At 38.6% G+C, this 27015-nt stretch overlaps 1 protein-coding gene across 2 annotated transcripts in view; it reads right to left on the bottom strand.

Annotated features, from left to right (window-relative positions):
• The window catches only part of KCNMB2 (potassium calcium-activated channel subfamily M regulatory beta subunit 2), a 215742-nt gene that overhangs the window by 16795 nt on the left and 171932 nt on the right, over window positions 1–27015 (bottom strand). For both annotated transcript variants that reach the window (XM_074190962.1, XM_074190961.1), the window contains exons 2-4: window positions 16061–16183; window positions 4275–4445; window positions 548–743 (exon numbers count right to left, since the gene is read on the bottom strand). In XM_074190962.1, coding sequence (XP_074047063.1) covers window positions 548–743; window positions 4275–4445; window positions 16061–16183 — 490 coding nt within the window. The remainder of the gene's footprint in view (window positions 1–547; window positions 744–4274; window positions 4446–16060; window positions 16184–27015) is intronic.

The raw sequence follows: 27015 nt of genomic DNA, 5'->3' as shown, positions 1-27015 counted from the left end.
CTACTCAAGAATGTTCCTGATACATAGTTTGTATAATTGCTATCTTGAACAAACCAAAACAATCTGTTAGGTCAAGAATTCGAACCAATGGCAGGAAAACAAAAGTTATCCAGATCCCATAGCACATCCATGACCCATACCCACTATGTGATGAGTAATCTCTGCCTCCTTTTACTGTACAGCTATGGTCCCTGACTTTAGAGAGTCTCTCTCCATGAGAGTAATAATTATGTAATAATTGTAATAAATTGTAAAAATTGTAGTAAATTGTAATAATTGTAATAAGTGTAATAATCATGTATCCATTTCCAAATAGGGATGAGGAGTAAAGTAACAATCAAATGAGGTGTTAACTGAAATCCATACCTCCTATAGGAAATCAGCTTTATATTGATAAGGCATAACTTGATGATTGGAGGAGAGCTGGCTTCCTAGATAATTTTGACCCTGGAATAAGGCACATTTTCAAAGTCAGGACAAGGAAATTAAAGGAGAATAGCCATCCCCATAGAGTCAAACTAAGAAGGAATGCATGCTGTGTGCCTACCTCAGAATTGATTTTCATTGTTTCTTCTGTGTGGTAAAGTAAGAACTTTTGCCCTGAAGTAGTTAGGTTAACATAGACCTGGAGGCATGGATACTGAGAGAGCTTCCGACAGTCCGGACCACAATTAAAAGAACAGTTGAACGTTTCTGTGATGGTAGCATTAAGCAATGTGCATTGAGACTCTTCTGTCCAAACACTGAAAAGAGAAGAGAGAGAGAAAGATTACGTGACTTGCTCATGGTCACACAGTATGTATTAGAAGAGAATTTGAACCCAGGTCATCTTGTCTCTACATCCTGCAGTCTACCTACTATGCCAGGGTACTTCACCAGCTTTATGGGTTTGGAGGAAGTTCTCACATCAGTGAAGCCACAGGTCTTTGATGTGTAAGAAATCATAGATCCCACTCATCCCTGTCTTGTTCTCACTTGTCTAATCTTCTCCATTCCCTGACCCTCCAACTATTACAAGCTTAAGTTCAGGAGGTCAAGTATAGTAAAATGTTCATAGACTTCTTGATTTAGAGCTGTAAGGATTGTTAAAACCATCTAGTCCAACACCCTCATTTTCCTTAGTTCCCTGGGATAATGTGACTTGTCTGTGATTGCTTAGGGCATAAGCATCGGAGACAGAATTTGAACTCAGGTCTTTCCTGGGTCTGATAATCTATCCACTAAACCTGAAGGGTCAGACTCCAGCTGAAGACTGACACCTGAGCCCATCTGAACCAGATTAAAATGTAATTGGGAAGTATTTAACAATATGAATAAAAATACAATTCAACATAGATAATGTTAACTTGTGGTTTTCTAAGTCTGTATGGGGCAGGAAGAATCTTATGCCTGTTTGATTTGACACCACTATATTAAACCATACTGTATCTCTCTTAGGAAATCGTTGTTCAGTTAGGTCTGATTCTTCATGACCTCACATGGGATTTTCTTGGCAAAGATACTTGAGTGATTTGCTATTTCCTTATTCAGTGGATTAAGGCAGACAGGTTAAGTGACTTGCCCAGGGTCATGTGGCTAGTGTATGTCTGACATCAGATTTGAACTCAGGTCTTCCTGATTCCAGAGTACTTTATCCACTGAATCATGCAGTTGCCTCATTCTCCTAGGAAAAACCAGATGAAAATTCTACCTTGGACATACCTAGCTATAAAAACCACAGGTAAATATCAGTACTTTCAAAGTTCTTAAAGAGCCCTGATTAGAGTCTGAAAGTCAATCAATTGATCCAGTAAAGATTTATTAAGTACCTACTTCCTGCCAGGGACTGTGCCAACCTCTAAGATATATAGGAATGAAAAAATCCCCACTATCAATGTACCAATGGAAGGAGACAACAAGTACCCATGCTTATGTCCTAACAAGTATAGCAAATATAAAGTCAATAAATAATGTATGTCTACATGTATATGAACATGATCTACTATATATGTACATATGTGTATGTGTATGTATATTTATACATACATACTATCTATCTACATATATATATATATGTATATATATATATATATACACATATATATGGATAGATATCCAATTGAGAAGTGATCTTTCTTTAGAAATCGAGGGGTGAAATAACATTAGAACAAAGAAGAATGTAAATTCTCCCTATCTGCCAATTGGATTTGTTAAGGTTATTTAAAAGATTGTTTTTGAATTTGATGATCAATGGATGCATTTGTAATTAGGAAATAACAGAAAAATTAGTCTCCTGCTTCTGTTAAGCTGATTATTTTAGTGACTGTGGGCTACTGGTGCTTACTATTTCCGAGTTTAGTATTTTGTTGGAAGGGTTCCTTTACTTCTACTCATGACTCTGGCAAAAGTATGGTTTTGGAGGAAAGTGATGATAGGATGCTAGGGTTGGTAGACCAAGGGCATCCCATCTGGTTAAAGGAATTGTGATTTCCTGGGTAAAGAGAGGCAAAATTTTGCTGAATTATCTTTGGGGAAACTTAGGCGGGTCCTAGGCAGGCACAGTGACTCTGGAACTCTTTCAGAGTAAGATAAATGACACTGAGTTTAAAATTTACACTCTTTCTTGGAGAGTGAAAGCTGCTGAAGACCATTAGTAGATTTTAGTGGAACCATAGCAACTGTGAAAGATGATGCTTTAATTTCAGCAAATGATTGTATTCCAGTTGAATTTTATTTCTAAAATGAATATATTAATTTACATGGATAAATGGGTACTATAAAATAACTTGATTCCCCTTTCTAAATTAAAGCTCCACTTTTCAAGGGAGAGAATCCTGTTTCTGCAGGCAGCTGAATACTGCTGTGATTTCCCAGGGCCCTTCAACAAGTTATGTGCCTTTGTTTTGCTGCGGTAACTGACTCTTTAATTTATGGTTAATAGCCAGCTCTAGCTAAGTTCATGGAATGAATGGATTCTATTAACTACACCTTAGAAAACTAGCTTTCTTTTTCCTAACATTTTTTCTCTTGATCTTCTATTCATTGTTTTTGATTCTGATCAACAATTTTATTGGTAAGAACAATGGTGTCAAAATCGACTGGAAATGGGGACCCCTTAGCCATAAATAAGAATTTCTCTATGGGTCACATGCTGACTCAGAAAACGGCATATTTACGTTTCCTGTGTTTTATTGTATTTTAATTTATTTTGTCAAATATTTCCTGATTGAATTTTTTTTGGCAAGGCAATGGGCTTAAGTGACTTGTCCAAGGCCTCACAGCTAGGTAATTATTAAATATCTGAGGACAGATTTGAATTTAGGTCCTCTTGACTCCAGGGCCAGTGCTCTATCCACTGCACCACCTAGCTGCCCTCCCCTCCCTTCCAGTTGAATTTAAATTTGGTTTTGATCTGCTTTACAGTGTTGTGGGCTGCATGTTTGAGAACTCTGGTGAAGAACTCCCTATACTGATCCAAATGAGCAACTTTTCTGTAGCTTGTAATCTTAGAGAATCATCTGTAGCATTGAGAGGCTAGGTGACTCCTGACAAGGTCATACAGCCAGTATGTGTCAGAGGTGCAACAGGTCTTCCTAACTCAGAGGTAAGCTACCTATCTAGTATTCAATTTAATTTTAAATCATTTTTTTTCAGTTGCGTCTGTGTCTTCATGACCCCATTCTGGGTTTTCTTCCTAAAACTACTGAAGTAGTTTGGCATTTCCTGCTTTGGCTTATTTTACTGATAAGGAAACTGAGGCAAACAGCATTAAGTGACTTTTCCAGGGACCAAAGATCTGATTTGAGCTCACAAAGATGGGTCTTCTTGATTCCAAATCTATTGCTCTATGCACAATAGCTGTCTTGTGGCAAATATCAAACTAGAGATAGTGGAAAGAATACTGGCATGTGGGTCAGAGGACTTGGATTCAAATCTCACCTCTTACATTTACCACCTGTGTGACTTTGGGTAGGTCCCTTGCTTTATTGATTCTATTTGCATCCCTTGTGCCTACCAAACTACCTGATTATTAAATACATATTGATTGACTTCACCATCCCATGCTTCAAGTTTCCTCATCTCTAAGATGTGGAGATTGGACTGGATGACCTTTATATCCCTTTTAGCTCAGATTGATGACCCTACCTATTTGCTCACAATACTGGATTTGTTGACCAATTGTTGGCTAGGATGGTTGAGTGTGAGTCTTGGGAGAGGGAAGAATGGTCAGAAAAGAAGCATATATAATTGAAGAGAAAATTAACCAGATGTTTCTGAATAACATTGAAAATTACCTTTGCATGTATGAGCGTAGGAGTGTGATTCCTAGAAGAAAGTACATCATGATGGCGCAGACCATCATGGCCAGTCCCAGGAGAATAGCTCGGTCCTCTCCAGCTTTCAGAGCGGTAACTGTTTTCCTTTTGTCCAGAAGGTCGTGGTCCCTGATTTTTTGGTAAATATTTCTGGGGTTGAAAATAATAATTCTCGTGTGAATATTACATTTTTTTCAATGTATCCATAAAGGGCACATACCATATCTTTGGGAGCAGGGAGGGTTTAGGGAGACCCATTAAACCTTTTTTGCAGTGGCCAGCATGTTTGGATTCTTGTGGACTAGCAGCTCTTCTAAGCCAAGAGGGTGTCTAAGAGTACAACTGAGCACAGAAAACACACTGATTCCTAGTCTATCAAATTTGTATGCCAATTTATAGTTTTTTGAAAATTTATTTTTATTGCCTTTCTTTATCCTCCTGTTCCTGAAGGGGAAAAAAAACCCTTCTTCACCCTTCAAGCAATTTTCTGGGCCACTGATCTCTAAGGTTCATGCTCCCTGTTCTCAAGAAATTGGCAGATTTCAATAGCTATTCATAATTGGTCTTTTTGCACTTTCTAGTGATTGAAGAAAAACATTCATCAGGACAAATGTCAATACACAATCTGCATCTGTCAACTTTGTCACTGAGTTGCTCCATGGTATGAAAATGGTGAAACCTTTTTGGGTGAGCTCCGAGGACAGCATTGCTGTTGATGTAAGATTAATGAGGAAGGTGATAAGATAGTAATGATCTGGAATTCTTTTCACACATAAATACTTGGGGAGTTAGAAATGTTTTGATAGTCTAAGGTTTAAGTCAGAATTTCCTCTATTTTTTCCCCCAAATGCTATCTTTTTTCTTTGGTGGTACTCTATGTGCTTGATTTAAAATTTTTTTTTTTTAGGTTTTTGCAAGGCAATGGGATTAAGTGGCTTGCCCAAGGCCACACAGCTAGGTAATTATTAAGTGTCTGAGGTTGGATTTGAACTCAGGTACTCCTGACTCCAGGGCCTGTACTCTATCCAGTGCATCATCAAGCTGCCCCTATGTGCTTGTTTTTAAATGTATTTATAGAGAATGGGGAAGTAATATCTTAACTATGTTATTTGAACTTTAGCCCTTCCCTCACATTTTTCCCATTGTCCTAAGTTTAAAATGATTAAAATGATAGGGGAATGTGACATAGAACAAAAGACTGAGATGTTGAGAAGAGGTAAAACACCAAAAAAAAAAACACTGAACAAAATGGAGAATGAGGAAACATTTCATAATTAGGAAGTAGCATAGCTTAGTGAGAGAATAGAACATATCTAGGAAGACCAAATCAATATTTACCATATTAGAAATAAAAACATCATAGTATTATTATTTTTATAAAAGTAGTTTTGGCCACATGGATCCCCCACAAGAGCTTTAAGGACACTCCTCTATCCCCCTTCCCCTAAGGATTTAGAGATCATACTTTTAGACCACATGTCCTTTGAAAAATTTAAAGTGGTGTAAAAATGGTGCTGTTATTTTTGGGATGAATTACAAGGAAAGTAGAAGAGAAATTAAGGACCTAGTAGGAAAGAAGAGAGGGGGGCGGGAAACAGAATGATCCAGATTTTAGTTAGAGATGAAATAGGCTTGAAAGGAATGAGGCTTAGCTTTGAAAATAGGGAGAAAGGATGAAGAGGGCTCTGAAAATGGGAGTTACAGACATTTTGCATTAATTACTTTCATATAGAAGTTCATATACAACACAGTGTCTCCTGATTATTTCCTATTGTTTGACATGGGTCACTGATGGGCATCAGACCTTAGATTTAATGGATTCTTGGGATGATCCTGGTGTAATAGAATCGTAAAATCAAGGTAATAAAATTGACATGGCATATTTCAGGAAGGGAGAGGGTGTGCTAGGTGTTCCAGTAAGAGAATATATATGGATTTTGTATATTATAAAAAAGTCTCAATCTAGAAACTACTCAGATTGATTTAAAATTTAAAGTTTTTTGGGGGTGGGGAGGAAGAGGTTGGGGAGAAGAGTACTATACCTATGATTTCATTGATTCATGGGCATTTTTGGTAAAGAAATTTTCTCTGCCAATGATTTTCTGCAGTTTATAGTCTTAGAGATTTGTTTGTGGGCACTGAAAGATTGACTTTCTGTCAAAGGAAGTTGAATTAGCTAGGTCTTCCTCATTCTGAGATCATGCCCTCTCTTTTTGCCTTGGTCTCCTACCTCTTGGAGCTGGTTTTGATAAGAACAAAAGTAATAGATTTGTTTTTAAATATTTTTGTATGATGTAATTGAACATCATCCTAATCCTCCCATGTAGGATGAATTCCTTGATTTACAGAGAATTTAGGGAATATGTTGGCCTCCAGTTTCTAACTGTTGTGCTTGTCCTTTTTGCTGTACTTGTTTGTCTTTGCCTTTGTGATCTCTGAGTCCTGTTGCTCCTATATCTTTGACAGAAGTTACCCGGACTCATTTCCCACTGTCCCAAGGCATACTTCCATATATTTTAATATGATTTTTCCCTTTTTTTTCTATCATAAAACCCTTGGTTTGTCTGGTACAGCCTATGGACCCATTTTCAAAATAATTTTCAAAATACATAGAGTAAAGAAGGAAATGAATTATATTGAAAGACACTTATCAAAATAGTAAATCAAGTTCATGGAATCCAGGTTAAGAGCCTCTTCTTGATATATGATGTCCCCATTACCTAGAACAGGGTTTAGCAATTAGAAACTTTTGTATTTGTATTCCTGATGCCTAGAAAAGTGCCTGCAACATAAAAGATTCTTAATAAGTGATCATTCTTTGACTGATTGGGTCATCTCCCCTAACTGCCACCCAGTGCCCTCAGAGATAGCCTTTTATATAATCTTAATTGAACACACAATCTTGAGGTCTCCCTTTCACTTCTAGGTCTTTTTTTCTGAATCTGTCCTTTGAAATTAACTTTTGTTTTTTTTTTTTGACTAGGCAGTGGGGTTAAGTGACTTGCCCAAGGTCACACAGCTAGTTATATTAAGTGTCTGAGGCTGAATTTGAACTCAGGTCCTCCTGACTCCAGGACCAGTACTCTATCCATTGTGCCATCTAACTGCCCCTTGCAATTAACTTTTGATTACTTTAGTATTTATATTTGTTTCAATTCACCCATCCATCCATCCCTCCATCTATCCATCCCTCCATCCATTAATCCACTCATTCATCCACCATCCATCCATCAACCACCCATCCATTCATCTATCCATCCACTCATCCACCCACCCATCCCACCTATCCATCCACCCATCTACCCATCCACCCTTTCAGCCATCCATTCATCCCTCCTTCCCTCTATCCTTCCCTCCCTCCCTCTATCCTTCCCTATCTTTTCTTGTTCTTTATCATCATCATCATCATCATGATCATCATCATCATCATCATGATGGCAAATCTCCAGTTAACTCAGTTAGATTGGAAGCCTTTGTAAGCATTAAATGAAAATTTGACTTTGCTGGCCTTCAAATGCCTTCTGTAAAGTAATGATCTGATGTTACTTTTCTATTATTCTCTATCAAACTGTATTTAAGGCAGATAACTCCTATTGAGATTTGCATGTTTCCCAGATGAAAGCAGGCAGGCAGCAGCAGTAGCAGCCAGGCAGTCCCAGAACATTAGCCCGTCCCATGACATAACTTATGTCAAACTCTAGACATAAAAGAGACACAGTGCAATCAGTCAGGAATGTCACCAGAACAACCAGCATAAAAAATGATTCAAATGGCTGATTTGAAAACAAATAGCAATTTGGAAATGGTTATAAATGCTCTTCATATTCTCTGGCATGTGCAAAGAAGGCAAAAATTACAGACTCCCTCAGAACCAGAGACAGCAGGGGGATGTGGATGTGATCTGGTTGATGGAAAGTGGGGAGAATGGCTGGATTGATGGCCCAAGTGGGTAGGGGGGAAGAGCACCATATCTGCCATGGAGAGGGCAGCTAGGGGAAGGGTAGAATGGATCTGCCCACTTCTCTACTATTATGATTGTAAATCCTCAAGGAAAAATGTTTGGAAGAATAAAGGGCAAACTGAGGAATAGTTTTCCAGCTGGTCAATGTTGGGACTGATTGGTAATGATGAACCTCATACTCTGTGAGGCAGGGTACTGGTAGAGGGCCCATTTGGAGTTCTGAGTAGGTTCTGGTCCTACTTCTGATGCAGACAGATTGTGTGCATCTGGGTAAATCAATGTGCCTTTTTAGTGACTCAGACAACTCACCAAGACTATCAATTGCAAATAATCTGTACATTTCTATTGGTGAAGAGGGTTTCCATACTAGGAGTTCCCTATCCAGATGCCCTCACTAGTTTGCACAAAATAGACACTTGTGAAGGTGTAAACATATGCATTCATATATATATACATATATATATATATCTAGTTGTGTAATTGTACATAAACTCACATGAATATGTATATATGAATATATATATATCCTATCATCTATCTATCTATCTATCTATCTATCTATCTATCTATCTATCTATCTATCTATCATATCTATCCATTGGATAGAGGGAGGGAGCAATGGATGAATAGATAGATGTATGGATGCATGGATGCATGCATGGATGGATGAATGGATGGGTGGATAGGAAGGTGGATAGATGGGGTGGGTGGAATGGGTGGATGGATGGGTGGATGAGTGGATGGATGAATGGGTGGGTGGTTGATGGATGAATGGTGGATGAATGAATGGATAAATGGATGGAGGGATGGGTGGATGGATGGATGGGTGGATGAATGGGTGGATGGGTAGGTGGGATGGGTGGATGGGTGGGTGAATGGGTAGATGGGTAGGTGGGATGGGTGGATGGGTGGGTGAATTAATGGATGTATGTGTGGATAGATAGATGGAAGGGAAGGGAAGCTAGATAACTCAACTCCTTCCTCCCTCCCTCTCTCAGTCCTACCCAGTTCTTCTTTCTCTTTCATCATTTTCTTTCAAATGGCATTCAATATTACAAAATTTCAGGTCAATGAAGACCCAAAATAAAAGTATCCTATGGAGTCCATTCTAGTGGGTTCTTCAGTAGATTATTTTAACATTTATTAAGCACACACACACGCACACACAGACAGAAACAGCCTAGAAAGCAATATAGTGGCAGTAGAAAAAAGGTGGTTTTTCTTTCTTGGCCTAAAATAGTCATTGAACTACCTTGGCATCAGGTTTACTGGTACAAAATATTAATATTAGAGTAATGTAGGAAGAGAAGTTTTCAATTGATTAGGTTTCTTTCAGACCTCATTTTCTATAAATCCTTTTTAAGAAAATATGTTGCTATTTGTCTTAGTAGGAAGATGGAGAATTGGAATGCCTTGCAGCAGCTGCTTAATAAATGTCTTCAGAACTGAAGATGGGTTGAATGCAGAGGTTGGTTGATGGATTGGTAGTGAGACAGGGGAGTGCAGTGGATAGAGAGATGCATTTGGAATGAGGATAAGCCTGGAGCTTGGATTCTTCTGACATCATCCATGTGACCTTGCACCAAATGACCACTGAGATCCCTTCCAACTCTTCCATTCTGTGATTCATTGAATCTGTACTCAATAGCATTTTTATTATCATTTGCTTCTCATCCTTTTCAATGGGGTTCAGAAAGAAATGGTCCTTGATTAAGTCACTATTCTGCTACCAATCTTTTATATTTAATATTCTCTGTACAAGAGGATAAAATAACTGCTTTTTGAACTTGAATAAAAATATTCAGATGTCAGGTCATCATTTGCAGGTTCACTGAACGCATCCTGGGGATGCCAGTAACAGACTGGACCACAGGTATTCTCATCATGGCCCCATAGGATTTTGATCTCCTCTGCCAGGTCTCTGTATTTGGAGAGCTTTTCATCCCATGTAGCTTGGAGATGAGTTTTTGAGATGACAAAATCTATGAAAGATATTGTTCTTAAGTTTTTACAGATCATTCCTTTGTCTGGGTGATTATGGGGGATTATCACAGTTTGACTTGTGATAATGGTCTGGTTTTAGTAAAATTTGTTGATTGAGTTCTCCAGGATATTTTGAGGTCTGCTTTTGAATGAAATTTTTATATCAACTTAGAACTTAGTAATGGGTCAATTAAAGATGAATTTATCATAGATTTCATTGGGAATTGTTTGACCTTATAGTTTAAGAGCTCCATTTTGGAAACATGGAGCAATAGAAAATGTGAGATTTGGAGTCCAAGGAATTGAGTTTAAATATCTTATTTACCATTTATTAACAGTTGAAGTCACAGCTAGAATCAAAGTCTTTCTGCTTGTAAGAGTCTGACCAGTTCTCATGAGCAAAGTTAATGTTTCTCTCTGAAATATTAAAAGTGAAACTCAGCAAGGGCTTTAGGTCTAAGAGTTCTAGCCTCCAGGTTGCAATGAAAAGTGCCCTTCTGCTAGTTTGTCTGAGGGCAAACCTAGGAAGCCTGAGATTGTTGAATGCCAGCTGAGCAGAAAATAAATGGAATTGCTACATCTTTTAGCCCCAGGAGAACACAGACTGTTAACTCAGATGACAGGAACAGGAGCCACTGAATTGTTCCTCCTTTGGGGATGTCTTGGCTGTAATGACAAAAGTGACTCTTGTTTTACTTTTTTGTCTAACAGTCTTTCATGAACTAACTGATCCAATGATGCTCTGGTTTATCTGGACATTGCCTTCCACCATACTAACTTCTCATGTTTCTTTGGCCATTTGTCATTTGTGTTTTTATGGACTACATTTCTTGATCTGGTTTTTCTAATAGAGTGTAGGCTACATGTGGGGAGCAGTTGTCATTTATCTCACTTTTAGTTTCTGTATCTTCCCAAGTCTTGAGGAGAATGTAAGCTTCTTGAAGACAGGGACTATCTATCTATCTCATTTTTGTCTGTATCCCCAGTAGTTAGCACTGTCCCTGGCTTGCTAAATGTTAGATAATTGATTTGTTTTCCCAACATGTAGCATAATAGCTGGCACATTGGATGCCCTAAATAAATATTTGTTGAATTGAATTGAATCAAAATACATTGAATTCAATCCCTTGTTTCATTCCAGGCTCAGCTCAAGTACCTGTATATAGCTTTTTCTTATCCTTCTAGTAATCATTACTTCTCTCCCTTAAAACTACATATTTATTAATTTGTTCCTATTTCATATTGCCACAGTAGAGTGTGTAAGCTGCTTGAGGGTAGGATGATTTTCATTTTGCATTCCCAGCCCTGAGCACTGTAAGTTTTACTTCTTTTTTGGACAGAGCCTGTGATTGCATTGATAGAGACAATTTCCACGAGGAAAATTTCATTCAATGCAGGCTGACCCTTGCTTTGCAATTTGAATTTTTAAAGAGCCCCTTGGAGTTAGTGAGAAGTTAAATGAGTATGTATATGGGGGTAGCTAGGTGGAATAGTGGATAGAGCACTGGCTTTGGAGTCAGGAGGATGGGAATTCGAATCCAACCTCAGACACTTGACACTTCCTAGCTGTGTGATCTTGGGTAAGTCATGTAACCCTGATTGCCTCACAATGCAGGGCCATCTCCGGTTTTTCCTGATTCCTATCTGGTCACTGGATCCAGATGGCACCAGAAGAGAAAGTGAGGCTGATGACTTAGCACAGCGACCCCTCACTCAAATCTAATTCATGTGCTTGTCATGATATCACCTCATTAACATCATTATCTTTTTCAAGAATGAAGGACAAGGGTGGCTAGATGGTGCAGTGGATGGAGCACCGGCCTTGGAGTCAGAAGTACCAGAGTTCAAATCCAGCTTTAGACCCTTAATAATCACCTAGCTTTGTGGCCTTGGGCAAGCCACTTAACCCCACTGCTTTGCAAAAACCTTAAAAAAAGAATGAAGGACAAACACCATCGAATGAGTATGCCTAGGTCCTATAGTAGGTGGATGTATAGTTGAGCGAACCTGAATTTGAAACTTCCTGACTGAAATCTACTCTCTATGCCTGTCTTCCTCTCACCTTGGACATGAGAACCAATTATATATTATGCTGAATGACAAATAAACTGACTCCACAGGTGGAATTCTGAGACTTCTATCTGAAATATCGAACCATGGGATCATGCAATGTGAAACCATTTTATTCACAAATGTGCAAAAATTATTAATTAATCTACATGATCTTTTTAGGTCAAGTGATATTTTGGTCCACTTTCTATGAATGTGAAATATAATAAAGGGAGTTCCAAGATCATGGTCATGTGGTCCAATGTCCTCTCTTTATAAAAATTCTAAATAAAACTTAGGTGATATAATTTGTCTAGAATCACTTGGTTAGTAAGTTGTAGATAAGGGATTTGAATTTAGTTCCTTGTACTTCAAATCCAAATGGACTCTTTCTATTATTCCATGCTCCAAAATGGAGCTCTTGTCTCTTCATCCAAGGCTTAATTTAAGAGGGCAAGCAATTTCTCAAAGAAATCTAAGGTAATTTTGTCTTTAATCGATCCATTACTAAGTTCAAGTTGATAAAAGAATTTCATTCAAATGCCCAGGCAAGAGAAGGGGACTAAATGTCTGAAGGCTTCAGGCAAATCCAAACCAATTGATTTCCCAAAGAAATCCCAGGATAATAGCAGTAATAATAATAATAATAATAATAATAATAATAATATATCATAATTACATATATTAAGGTTTGCAAAGCACTTTACATATATTATCTCATTTGATCTCACAGTATTTCACAGCGTGCCTGCAATTTTCTTAGCTTAGGGTTTTTTCTTTTCTGTAAGTGCTAAATCAAGGTTTTTCATTTTGAAATTTGAAATTCTGGACTTCAAGAAAGCTCAATTAAAGAGGAGATTTGTCCATAAGGAGAAAAAATGTGTTTTCAATTCACAAATAAAACAAAAAAATTTTAAGTTCATGAGAATAAATGAAGGATAGAAATCAGTGGGAATGGGAGGGGGTAGGCAGTGAAAGATCAAAAATGACCAGAGATGACTCTCTGCCCACTAGAAACAGAAATGTAATCATATTTGTAAGTCCTTAGCACAGTAACTGGATTAATAAGTGCTTTTTCCCTTCCCTTTCCCTTTTCCTTTCTCTTTCCTTTGCCCTTCCTTTTTGCTTTCCCTCCCTTTCTACTTTAACTTTCATTTTCCCTTTCCTGCTCTTTTCCTTTTGCCTTTCCCTTCCCCTTTCCCTCCCTTTCTCCTTGACTTTTCATCTCCCTTTCCCCTTCCTCCTTTCCCTTCCCCCTTCCCCTTCCCCTTCCCTTTTCCTTCCTACTTTTACCTTGGAAATTTTTGAGGTGACATTTATTTTCCTTTCAATTCTCATCTTCCCCTAAGCAGTTGTGGTAAATGCTGCAATGCTCTTATGTCTCAACTCTGAATATCCCTGGGGGAATCTAAGCTCCAGGAGCCACTGGCTTTTGTAGACAAAACAGTGTGGGATAGAGAGAACAGGTAGTTAGGCGGTGCAGTGGATAAACTACCTAGAGTTAAATCCCCACCTCAGACACTTGGGAGATGTGTGATCCTGGACAAGAGTCTCAATCTGTCAGGTTCATCTGTAAAATAAAGATAGTAATGGCATATGCCTCCCAGAGGTGGTAGGATAAAATGAGATATTTGGAAAGTATTTTGCAAATCCTTAGGCTATGATTATTATTAATAATATATTTAGTTATTATAATATATATTATTTTAATACTACCTCTTATTACTATTAAGTGTAGGGGTCCTTGATCTATTGCGTTCTGGGGTGCCTACTGCAATTCAACTAGAGATACCAAACTGACTCTCAGAGGCTTCAGGTTTCACAGAATCTCAGAGGTGGAAAGGACTTTATGTCATCTGCTTCAACCCCTACCTGAATGATACCCCCTCCAATGTATTCCCCAAGGGATCATTCAACCTTTGTTTGAAGTCCATCACTGTAAGTGGAGCCCATTATTTCCTATGGTATCTCATTCTACTTTTGAACAACTCTTAACTATTGGGAGTTTAACCTGATAATAAGCCCGAATTTATCTCTTTCTAACTGCCACATCTTGCTTATGATTCTATTTTCTAGGTTCAAGGATGACAATTCACATGATAATTCTTTGATTAATTAGGACCATAGCATCATCAGTTAGGAGCTGGAATGGACCCTTTAGATAACTTAGTTCAAACCATTCATTTGTAGATGAGCAAACTGAGGTCAGGAGAGGTGAGAAGTGACTTACTCAATGTCATATGTAAGTGGGATTTGAACCTGGTTTATCTTTCGCTGACTCTAGTGCTTCTCCCCCCCATCTCCATTCCACTCCAGTCTGACACCAGTGGCATTTTCATGCATGTGTGTATGTATGTAGAAATGTAGATATATAGATATATTTATACATACATATATATGTTTTGTGTGTGTGTGTGTGTGTGTGTGTGTGTGTAATTAGATTCTATTGGAGAAAAGTCAATGCAAGGAGTAGTCACTATTCACAGATCTTAACCTGATCTTATTAAATCTTTAGGAACATGTATAGAGCCACAGTTTCTGGGGAGAAAGATGTTCAGGAGTGAGGGGTGCCGGAGATGATTGCACCTAGAGTAGTGTGCCCTCTTAACCTCTCTCCATATCTTCATTTCAGCTGCAAAATACATTCCAAAGAAGGAAGAAATTCTGTGAATAAATATGGTACTTAGAGAAACTGGGGAAAATTTTATCATCTTGCATCTGGAGAGGATAAAAGGCTACCTCTTTCATAGAGTTGAAAAGGCATGTGGCTTTAAACCTTTAGAAAGAGATATGAAAGTCTAGTTATTAAAAACAAAAGAATAAGTGAATTTCTATAAACAGCCACAGGTGCTTCAGAGCTGATTCTCCCTGGACCCATAGAGTTTTGCTTCAAAAATCTGTCTCCTTCCCAGAATTCAGTGGATGTTAATAGGAAAAAGAAAGAAGAGACTTGATGTCCAATTGCATCTTTCAGTGGCTCAATCAGATGATCAGGGATGAAATTTTGTGAGTTGCTATCAGTTTTAAAACTTCCCTTAACCTGCAGTATATATCTTTTGACATTTCAAATTCCATTTCTTTAAATGCAGGGAAATGGCACCCAGTGAATGAAAGGCAAAGAGGAATAAAAGAGAAGGTGAGAAGACAAATCTTTTTTTTCCTGAGGGTGGTTGGGAGACTAGACTATTATGAAATAAATGGCAAGATCTGAGTAGAAAAAAAGACTGAAAGGCAGGATGGGTTGCGTGGCTGATATCTTCTCTTTCATCTTAGGTTTATACTGCTCTCTATCTCTAGGCTTTCTTTACTTGCTCTTCTTCCCTCCCTCCCTCCCTCCTTCCTTCCTCCTTCCCTCCCTTCCTTCCTTCCCTCCCTCCGTCTTTCTTTCTTTCTTTCTTTCTTTCTTTCTTTCTTTCTTTCTTTCTTTCTTTCTTTCTTTCTTTCTTTCTTTCTTTCTTTCCTTTTTCTCCCCTTCCCCCTCCCCCTCCCTCTTCTTCTTTCTTCTTTTGTGACTTAATTTCTCTAAGGATGCTGGTAGATCAAGAAACAGGAGTCCCTACTTTTGATCTCCCCTTAGAGGTTGTCATAGCCTACCTACTTAAACTTGAATAACTAATGCTGGTGTGTATATATACATAAACACACATCCATACACATGCAGCAGTTCCTATTGGTACATACTATAGGCACAGCTCCACCACATGCTACTGTCTAGTTGACTTCACCTCTGAGTGACCTGTTAAGAGAATATAAAGAGTCCAGAATCATTTACCTTTTTTCATCATGTCTATAAGATGAAGAGGTCCGGCCACTGGTCCATATAAACATCTTAGAGGGTGTTTGTCCAGAAGGCCCTTTCCTTATGGAGGAAGTCTGTGAGTAATGGCGGAAGGACCTAGGAAGAGAGGAATAGTCTTCAATATATGTTGAATTCCCCCCGGGAGAAGTCAAGTCCTATTGCTCTAGGTGTTCAGGGATGTATTCTATCAGACGTCAATAACACTCAGTAGTTTTCCTTCAAGGAGACAGGATTTCTAATGACTCAGGAGAATTGGTTAAAAAACAAAACAAAATAAAAAACAAAGCAAGAGAATTTTCTTTTTCTTTCCAAGTTTGGTAATTGACAAATTATCTTTTTTTTCTTCTCTGTAATTTCCCTTTTCTACTGTTCAGGGCAGTGATCAAAGATAAGTCCATAGCTATTTCCTATAATGTTCTCTCTCTCTCTCTCTCTCTCTCTCTCTCTCTCTCTCTCTCTCTCTCTCTCTCTCTCTCTCCCTCCTCTTACTTCTTTCTCTCCTTCCCTCTCCTCTCTCTTTCTTCTCCTTATTCTTCTCATTGTCCTCCTCCTTCCTCTTTTTCATCTCCTTCTCTCTCCTCTCCCTCTATCTGTCTGTCTCTCTCTCCCCTTCCTCTCTCCTTTCTCTGCCTCTGTATCTCTGTTATTGTCTTTATGTCTCTCCTTCCTGTCTCTCAATATGTATATATTAATTTGTTCCTGCAGTTCTAAGACATGTACTGGAAAAATCCCACTGAGATGACCCCCATTCCATTAAAGTGCCATACAAAACCATTATCTTTAGTCAACTTCTGCACTTAATTTTGACTGCTAAAGCTAATTCCTTTTGTAGGTTCCCTTAGAACTGACAGATGGGATCTTACTTGGCCATTCCAGGGTGGATCCCCAATGCATCTTCTGGCTTCCCAGACTGTGGTAAAGGCTGAATGCATTAATTTTCCTCACTTGAGAGAACCAGGGTAGCTTGGCCAGGTGTACCTTACAACCCTCAACCAGCCAGTCATATTGAAGAGTAAATCTTGAAGTTTTCTTTCCTTTGTACATTGCCTACTGAGGGATTAACTCCTTCCTCTCCAAGCTGATTCCATCTATTCCCATTTATTCTCCTGTGAATTTAGTTTCCCATCTAAAGCTGTAGGTCCTAACTCTTACCAAATGCAAAACCATTTCCTAAGTCACAAAGAAGGAAGGAAAAGAGATGCAGCCCGGTGTTAATTGGAAGCAAGCTAAGTATTCCGTTAGAAGACTTAGATTATAGATTTAGCACAGAAATGAATTTTAGAGAGCATCCAGCTCAACCTTCTGTTTTTGGATGAGTCAATGGAGGTCTAGCAAAATGAAGTGACTAGGTCAAGGCCACACACAAAGAAGCTAAAATTCAATCTCCGTAACTCAAAAGTTGAATGAATTTGGACGGGTCACCGCCTCTCTGGGACTCAGTTTTCCCATCTGTAAAGCGAGATGACTGAACTAGATAACGCTATCCAATTCCATGTTGATTGTCCTATGATCTGTGAATTACAACAGGTTAAGTCATAGACCACCATGTTGGTGTTGAGTGGGGTGTGTTCGGGAGAAAAAATCAGAGCGAGAACAAGTGAGAGTTGGGAGATTTGAGTTCGAGTCTCACTTTTGCTATTTAAGGAGTTGGTCAGGAAAGATTAAGAAAGGTCAAGTGTTATAGAGTGTGATCTAAATATTGAAGAAATCAGACCTGGCTTTGAATCCCAGATCTATCTGTTGTGTGACTGTAGGCCTGTCCCTTAACTTTTCTGGGCTTAAAACTCTAGAGGTTGGACTAAGTGGACTCAGTGTACTTCCTCACTCTTTCCTGAAATTAGTTCACATTTACTTTGCATATATTCTCAGTCAATCAGGAAATATCTATCAAGCACTTACTATGAAGAGCATTTCCCACCCAGTTGTTCTTCTGAACTTCATGATCCCCAGAAACTCATCATGCTTTAAGATAACATTGACTTTAAAATCTGTACCTTCTCAATACCCTTGCCCCTGTACCTCCTCCCTCCCTTGGACTGGACAGTATAGAGAGTAGATACTTTAACTGTTATTTAATGAAGGCAGCACCCATGGAAGTCCTTACTTACATTAGGGGCAGGAAACATTTGGCCCATGGGACGAATAAGGCCTGTGAAATCATTTGGTCCAATGCTGCCAAAGTCATCGTAGGCAGGTTTCAAAAATTCAAAAAATCTAGATTTTTAGGGGTGAATAAATTAAATGTTTGACCAAATATAGCAGGCTAATTTTTAAGTTGATAATTTTTGTATGGCCCATTATAAATATCCAATTTTGTATGGCCCATTATTAAAATCCAAATGGTCCTTGGCAGGCAAAAAAACTTCCCTACCCCTGCCTTACATCATTTCCCATTCTGCTGCAAGCCTGTATCATGTCATTATCCCAAGTACCCTCTTCCCTTTTCATTTTATGTGATATATCTTCCATTACATTGTGGACTTGTTGAGGGCTGGGATTTTTTCTTTCCTTATATTCCTTAGCTTAGCACAGTGGCTGATCCATAGTAGGCACTTAATAAATGTTTATTGACTGAATAAATGTTAGAGATATAGAGAAAAGAAAAAGATAATTTCTGTTCTTAAGAAACTTACGGTCTAATGGGGGAGACAACTTGTAAACAACTTTAGACACCAGAATAAATAAGAAATAATTAAGAGAGGGAAGGTGATAGAATTAAGAGAGATTAGGAATGGTTTCCTGTAGAAAGCATGCAGGCAAGAAGCAAAGATGGAAAGAAAGAAAGAGAGAGAGAGAGAGAGAGAGAGAGAGAGAGAGAGAGCCAGTGAAAATGTCAGCAGTGGGCCAATGGAGTTTCTTCTTTGAGGAACAGCATGGTGGCAACTCACTGGATGGCAGAAAATTGCAGGAATGAGATTTATGGTGAAAGAACACTGGAAAAGTAAAAGTAAATGTGAATGGGCAGGCTATGAAGGTCTGAATGCTAAAAAGATTTCTATTTGATCCTGGAGATGATAGGGAGCCACTGCAGTTTGTAAGAGTGTGTGTAGGGGAGGTGATATGATCAGACCTGTTGTTGGAAAGATCGCTTTTGAGGTGAGTGGAGAATAACCTGGAGAGAGAAGAGGCTTGTGGTAGTGAGACCAACCCATTCCATCCTATTCTCTCTAGCAGATCAACCTTTCTCTAGGAGATCCCATTAAGAGGGATCAGGAAAGACTTCCTTAAAAGAAGCAAGAAGCAAAGACAGAGAGAGAAAGAGAACTTTCTAGGCATGGGGGCAGCCAAGACTTACCAGTTTTGTATTCATAACATCCCTCACATAGGCCCCCATCTCTCCTTTGACACTGACTACACACTAGTGAGGGCACTTTTCACCTCACACCTGAACTATTGTGAAAAGGCTTATGTGTCTGTATTGTTTGTATCCAGTAAAATGTAAGCTCCTTGAGGGTAGGGACTGTTTTGTTTGTGGTTTTTCATCCACATTTAAGGATAGTGGTACAGTAGATAAAGCAAAAGACTAGAGTCAAGAGGAGTTCAAACCTGCAATCAGATGCTTACTATCTTGGGCAAATCACTTAATCATGGTCTGCCTCAGTTTCTTCATCTATAAAGTGGAGATAATAATAGCACCTACCTCCCAGGATTATTATGAGAATCAAATGAGATAATATTTGTAAAGTGTTTAGCCCTTCCCTCCTTCCTTCCTTCCTTCCTTCCTTCCTTCCTTCCTTCCTTCCTTCCTTCCTTCCTTCCTTCCTTCCTTCCTTCCTCCCTCCCTCCCTTCCTTCCTTCTTCCAGATCTAAATCAAAATCCTATGATTTAATGCCCTCAGGTCCAAGATTCTAGAGAGCCTCAGTGCTAATGATATTGACCTTAAAGAGCAAAATGGGAAGGGGTGAGTTAATGAAATGCATCATTAAGAATGAGGATGGGGTTCTTAGCCAAATATTAGAGTTGTCAGTTAAAGTTATTCAAAACCTTCTGGTTGGATTTCTATTGTGTAGATTTTTGAATCAATAGGAGAGCAACGAGGCAGTGAAGAAAGACAAGATGAGATATCTTGGTCAAAAGAAGGATGAGGGAGGAAAGAAACCCTTTTCTCATTTATTTTTTGAGGATTATAATTAGAATAAGACTATGGAACTGTGCAGAACATCTGACAGGTCCTTGTGAATAACCTCAGAAAGGATCTTGGTGGCCAAGAAGCTCACTTTACCAGGAGAAAGGGATGAAATATTGCTTCGGCTAGCTTTTTAAAAGTGACTTTGGAAAACTACTTGAAAAAGTACCATCAATTGGAACAGTGATTAAATCAGACATTAAATCAGTCTATTAGCCTGCACTAAAGAAACAAAGCCTTTTAATAGAATTACCCTTTCCCATAGAATTGATTTGACAGTCTTTAAGGATCCTTATATATCCTATATATTACATCCTAATATTTCACCACTGACACAGACAGGACTCCCCTTTCACCCCCAACATTATGAGATAATGTGTATTTCTTCAGGCAGCAAATTGCTTTGATTCTCTAGTCATCCCAAAGCTCTTCATTTTTGGGCTTATCTCCCCCTCCAACTGCCCTCCAATCCCCCCTTCCACCTTTCTGGTTAGGGAGAGTTTACCATCTTTATCTGGACTCAACTCATCCTCCTTCCTTCCTTATCTCTCCTATTTGTTACTCGACACTTTCTCCTGTTCTTTCATGTGGTAGACTGCTAAGCTCCAATACTGTTTCTTGTCTGGACCCTTAGCTTAGTGTTCAGCACATATTAATAAATGAATTTTGATGGAATATTGTGTATACATTTTTATATTTACTCATCTGTAAACATGCTATTTCCTCAGTAGAATGTAAGCTTCCTGAAGGCAAGAATTGTTTCATTTGATGTATTTCTAGCACCCAGTACAATTTCTGGCATATATTAAATATTTTTTAAAATTGTTTTTTTGCAAGGCAATGGGGTTAAGGGACTTGCCCAGTCACACAGCTAAATAATTATTAAGTGTTTGAGACTGGATTTGAACTCAGGTCCTCTTGACTCCAGGGTCAGTGCTGTGTCTACTGCACTACCTAGCTGTCCCATATATTAAGCATTTAATAATGAAATTAGTGAGTAATTAAAATGAGAAGGAAGGTTGCTATAAGAAAGGAATGATGATTTTGCGTGTGTGTTTGTCTCTGTGTGTGTGTTTGTGTGTGTGATTTTTTTTAAACCAAAAATTTGAATCCTTAGGATTCAGAATATGATAATAGAAGCCTGTTTGGAAGCCCTTCTCGGCTCAAAGGCAGCCCTTTTGAATTCTCTTGAGTAATTAACTCCACTCTTACATTAATTGGAAAATTTTTATTTTGTATGTATTTATTTTATTTTGTATTTAACTATCTATATATTTGTAGTTTTTCCTCAGCAGAATGGACCTTTCTTAAGATCAAATACTGTTTCCTCTTTGTCTCTGTATTCTCTGATATCATAGTCTTCTTTGAGATTGAAGAACAACTTAAAACCAAATATAAATTTTATCTTTTCTCTGTTTTATAAAAAATATGAATCTTTCCATTGTATCAATAGTCACTAGATGGCACCGACATCTTAAAGGGGCAAGATTCCCATGTTTTGTGGATATCTTTACTGATAAGGCACCAAGGTCCTTAGTTGGGAGGCGGCACACTTTTTTTCTGTTAGGTTTTTTTAAAATTGATATTTATTTTATTTTTTCAATTACATGTTATGCAAGATTTTCTCATTCATCTATATGCAAAGGCATATTTTTAAGTTACATAATTTCCTTCCACTTTCCCTTCCCAGTTCCCTCCTCTCAGTGGTGAACAGTCTGGTGAAAACTGTACATACATATTTGTATTTAACATGTTTACAAGTCATTCATTCATTTTCAGTATGAGGAGTTAGGATTAAGGGAAAAGAAAGAAAACCATGAGATAGGAAAGAAATACACAAGAGAAATTTTTAAAAAGTGAATGCAGTGTTCATTCATATTCTGTAGGATTTTGGTTTTGCCTTGTTTTGTTTTGTTTTTCTTCCTCTGGATGGGGATAGCCTTGTCCATAGCTGGTCTACTAAGATTGTCCCAGCCCTCTGACCTGCCGAGAGGAGCTGCTTCCATCAAGGATGATCATCTCACAACGTTGTTGGTAATGTGCACATTGTTCTCTTGGTTCTGCTCTCTTTGCTCAGCATCAGTTCTCTCATTTGTTCCATGCTTTTCTAGAGTCCAACCATTCATGATTTCTTAAGGAACAATAGTGCCCCATAGAATTCATATACCATAATCTGTTCAATCATTCCCCAATTGGTGGGTATCAAAGGGCAGTCTTTTAATGGAACTTCTGATATTGAAATTCCCTGCCCCTAGCATGGGAGACTTCAAGCACATCCCTGAGCTTAGTGCTGTTCCCTTGTTGGACAAGTTCAAATCTCATCTTCAGATATGGAATTATATAGGAATCTCTTTCTAAAACTCTATTTTGGGATCCAGTTTTCTTGTTGAGGCCTCACATAGCATGTATAATCAATAAACTTAGAGAAATTTAATAAATGCATATGTTAACTTAATTCCGTTTTTTCTTTCTTAAGACCAAACTCTGTAGGTAAACATTTGTCTCTTATTAGCACGAACTCTGTAAGTTAACACTGGGTTTATTCTTTATTATTTTTCTTTATTATACATATAGTTATAGTTACACACACATACACACACACACACACACACACACACACACACACACACACTTCTTTCTTAAGGCCAAACTTATGGAGGTTAACAGTATCTGGCAAAGATTCTGGTTCCTTATTAGGCACTTAACAAATGTTTGTGGAATTGAAGTAAACTGAATATAGTGGAGGGCATTTATTTCTACCTGGGTATTAGGTGGAGCATCACAGCCTCCCTCCTGTTGTGGAAGACAATACAGAGAAAGGAAGATGGATGATTATCCTTATTCCAATTAATCGTCTTTTACTTAAGCCTTTAGGAAAAAAAATTTTGTGACTCCTCAAGCTATTCTAATAAATGAATTTGAAGCCAATTTCTTTTCACGATGACAAACTACTGTTGAAAACTTGAGAAGTTGGTGGTTAATTAAAATGAGAGGGAGAGCTGCTCTAAGAAGGGTACAACGGTTTTGTGTGTGTGTGTGTGGATTTTTTTAAACCAACAATTTGGGCTTCAAAGAAATCCTTAGGATTCAGAATATGGTAATGGAAGCCTGTTTGGAAGCCCTTCTCAGCTCAAAGGCAGCCCTTCTGAACTCTCTGAGTAATTAACTCCACTCTTCAAGCTTTAGGAGACAAGGCGCTGTCCATGCACATTGGATTAAGAAAAAAGAATTCAAAGAAAAAGAAAGTGAAGTTTATTAATTTGAATTTCAAAATCTCTGCACACAACCAAGAAATGCAGTCAATTTTTGGTGTTTAAAGCAGTGGTATGGGAATGAAAAAATCTAGTGTTGCTGCCACCCTTGGGTGACTTTGACCTTGGAGTGAGCTTGAGGTTATTTAAGACAGGGCTTCTTGGGTAAGTTTGAGTCTTCAAATGTAATGAAAGAGGGGGAAAAATAAAGTAAGAACTTTCTTTCCCTTCAACTCATTCCTATTGTGTATCTTTACTGAGCAATGGGCCCAAATAAGTATTTTTTTTTCTTTTTATTTAAGGCAATGGGGTTAAGTGGCTTGCCCAAGGCCTCACAGCTAGGTAATTAAGTGTCTGAGGTTGGATTTGAACTCAGGTTCCCCTGACTCCAGGGCCTAGCTGCCCCCCAACTAAGTATTTAAGATTTACTATGCTGGTCACTGGAGCTAGAAAGGGAAAAATATGACAGTTCCTGCCCTGTGGCATCTTGCATTTTATTAAAAACAGGATAGGCAGCACTGCAACACAATGACCCTAGTTTTCAATGTGCACTTTTCAGTTATACTGAATACTTTTCTGTGTTCTGAACATCTCTTCTTTCTCCTAGAGAAGCCTGGGCAGAAACCATAAAAGGCAACTGGAAAATCCACACAGTGCAACCTCTAGATGCCAAAGGAATTATATGTTCTTGCTCCTCTCCTGGTGTGACTGTAGGGGCAACTGGGTGGCACAGAGGATAGTGCATTGGCTTTGGAGGCAGGAGGAGGGGAGTTTGAATCCAGCCTTAGATTTCCTAACTGTGTGACCTTGCAAAACACTTTAACTCTGATTGCCTTGCACCCAGAGACTCTTCAATCATACTGATTCCTATCTGGCCACTGGACTCAGATGGTTCTGGAGGAGAAAGTGAGGCTTAGCACAAGTTCCACCCCCCCTCCCCCAATACAATTCATGTGCTTATCATGGCATCATTTCCCTGGTGTCATGATCTCCTTTGAGAATGAAGGACAAACAGGGTAAAATAGGGGTGTGACTATACCTGTGGTCAGACTGACCCCCTTGATGGGATGTCAGCATAGCATAACAACTTCCCTTCAGTCCCCATCCTTAGCTTGTTTTTTGCCTCAGGTGAAAGAAATGATTTGAGGTTATAGCTTTGCCCAAAACAACTAGTGCAGCACCTTGGAAATAATCACACTCACCCCACTCCTTTTCTCTGGTAGATTAAGATTTCCAAAGTGCTTAGGCAAGGACCTTTGGGTGAAATGGATGTAACTGAACCTGCCTGCCAGTCTGACTGATCTTAAAGAAAAATGTGAAGTAAGCTAGGAATAGGGATGGCATTGATATCAGAACTCCTAGATAAGACTACTCCCTACAGGACAGCCAGATGGTGCAGTGGATAGAGCACTGGCTTTGGAAACAAGAGGATGGGAGTTCGAATCCAACCTCTGACAGGTACTAGCTGTGTGACCTTGGGTAAGTCACTTAACCCTTATTCCCTCTCGTCTAGGGCTATCTCCAGTCATCCTGATTCATATCGGGCCACTGACAAAGTGAGGCTGGTGACTTAGTACAGGCCCTCCTCACTCAAATCCATATCACATGCTTGCCATAGCATCACCTCCCTGATGTTGAGGTCTTCTTTGAAAATAAAGAACTATTATTATTATTATTATTATTATTATTATTATTCTTCCCTCCAGTGATGAAGGTGGTCTATAGTCTGGTGCTTTCTCCTCTTCTTTGAAGAGTGGAGATAATTACTTAGAGAATTCAGAAGGGCTGCCTTTGATCTGAGAAGGGATTCCAAAGAGCTTCCATTACCATATTCTGAATCTAAGGATTCCTTTGAAGCCCCATTCTGCTCTCTCCTCCTCATTATATTATTAGTTTTCCTCTTCCAGGTGTTCAGCTTGTCCCATACTCTCCCTCATAGCCAGCCAGGCTTGACTTTCTACTTGCATCTATACTTGCTTATTCTACGTCCCCCTTCCTCATGTCTCCTGTACTCTCAAGACTAATCTGATGAATTTATGAGGGCCAAATGTCCAAAGCAGATAATGGCTTAATATGTTACATCCTGCATGGTCACTCTCCCATGCCTTAACTCAAAGGAGTGAATAATGATAGGAAGTTCATGAGTCAATAAGGGAGGATTTGGCAAGCAGTAGGCTCTCTTTGGATGCCTCTCACATCATAATAGCTAACATTCAAATAGAGCTATTTGGAAATTACTTTCTATATAGTATATCACTAAGCCTCACCAGAACTCTGTAGATAGGAATTTTATACTTAGAAAAGTTAAATACTTTGACTATTGAAAATGAATAAAGCATTCTTCATAAGAGATTTGAGTCCGGAAAGGACAAAGCATACTTTTTTTTTATTTGCTGCTCATTTATCTTCCCCAAAGAAAAGCAGTTGTGAAACTATATTGCATTTCTGAACAAAGAGTTTGTGTTGTGGAAGGATCAACTTTGCCTCCCTTCCATAGCGGCATCACTTCAAACCTGACCTCTCCCCCTAGAAAGAGGCTATTTGTCTTCTGGAAAGAGCCACTGCCTATGATTGGCTGCTGTTCTGCTATAGCAACGCTACCAACTTCAGTGTGCAAGGACTAAGCATGATGAATTGATTTCCTCTCTTGGTTACCTGCCCCAGTAGGTTAAGCAATGCACTAGGATGAAGATGCCCATCGTTTAATTTCAGTTCTGTCAGTGAAGACAATGGCACTATGGACATTCATGCAACAAACAATTATTAAGTACCTACTGCATAGGAGGGGGAACAACTCCCCTCCCCCCAACAAATCACGCTCTTTCTTCAGGGAGCTTAGATTTTATTGGAGGGGGAACACAGAAACATATATGATATTTAGTAAATATTTAAGATGCAAAGTGATAAGAGATGGCATTTATACAGAGTTTGCAAAGAATATTACATAAATGATCTCATTTGATCCTTGCAACAATCCTGGGAGTTAGGTATCATTATCACTCTCATTTTAAGATGAGGAAACTGAGGCTAAGAGAAATTAAGTGATTTCAAAGTCAACCAGTATTCTTTTGGTTGTGTAGACATGTGCTACTCCTGCAACACATGTATGTTTCAACTATATAGGCATGTGATATATGTACACAGACATATATGTCCACATATATATGTGAGTGTGCACTTCAACATATGCTTGCATACACATCCAAATAAAATGCAAGTTGCCTTTGAAGGACAAGGCATTGGAAGTTATGAGGGCTAATAAAGCTTTCATACAGTAAATGATACTTGACCTGAATACTGAAGGAAACCAGGAATTCCAAGGCACAAGGCAAAAAAGGAGTATATTTCAATCATTATGGATAGTCAATGTAGAAGTCCTGATAAGGTAGATAACACTTCATGAATGAGGAACAGCAAGTCCAAAATTGGAGACCATGGAAGGAAAGAATGTCTAAGTATCCTGGAAATGGACCAGGTTGAGAAAACCTTTAAATGTCCAATAGAGGAAATTACTTTTGAGTCTATGTCCAATTCTATCATGCCACCCCCC

The sequence above is a fragment of the Macrotis lagotis genome, chromosome 6 (assembly GCF_037893015.1).
Source record: "Macrotis lagotis isolate mMagLag1 chromosome 6, bilby.v1.9.chrom.fasta, whole genome shotgun sequence".
Taxonomy (NCBI): Eukaryota; Metazoa; Chordata; class Mammalia; order Peramelemorphia; family Peramelidae; genus Macrotis; species Macrotis lagotis.
Note: the sequence above shows the minus strand (reverse complement) of the source record. Positions and strands in the feature narration are given on the sequence as shown.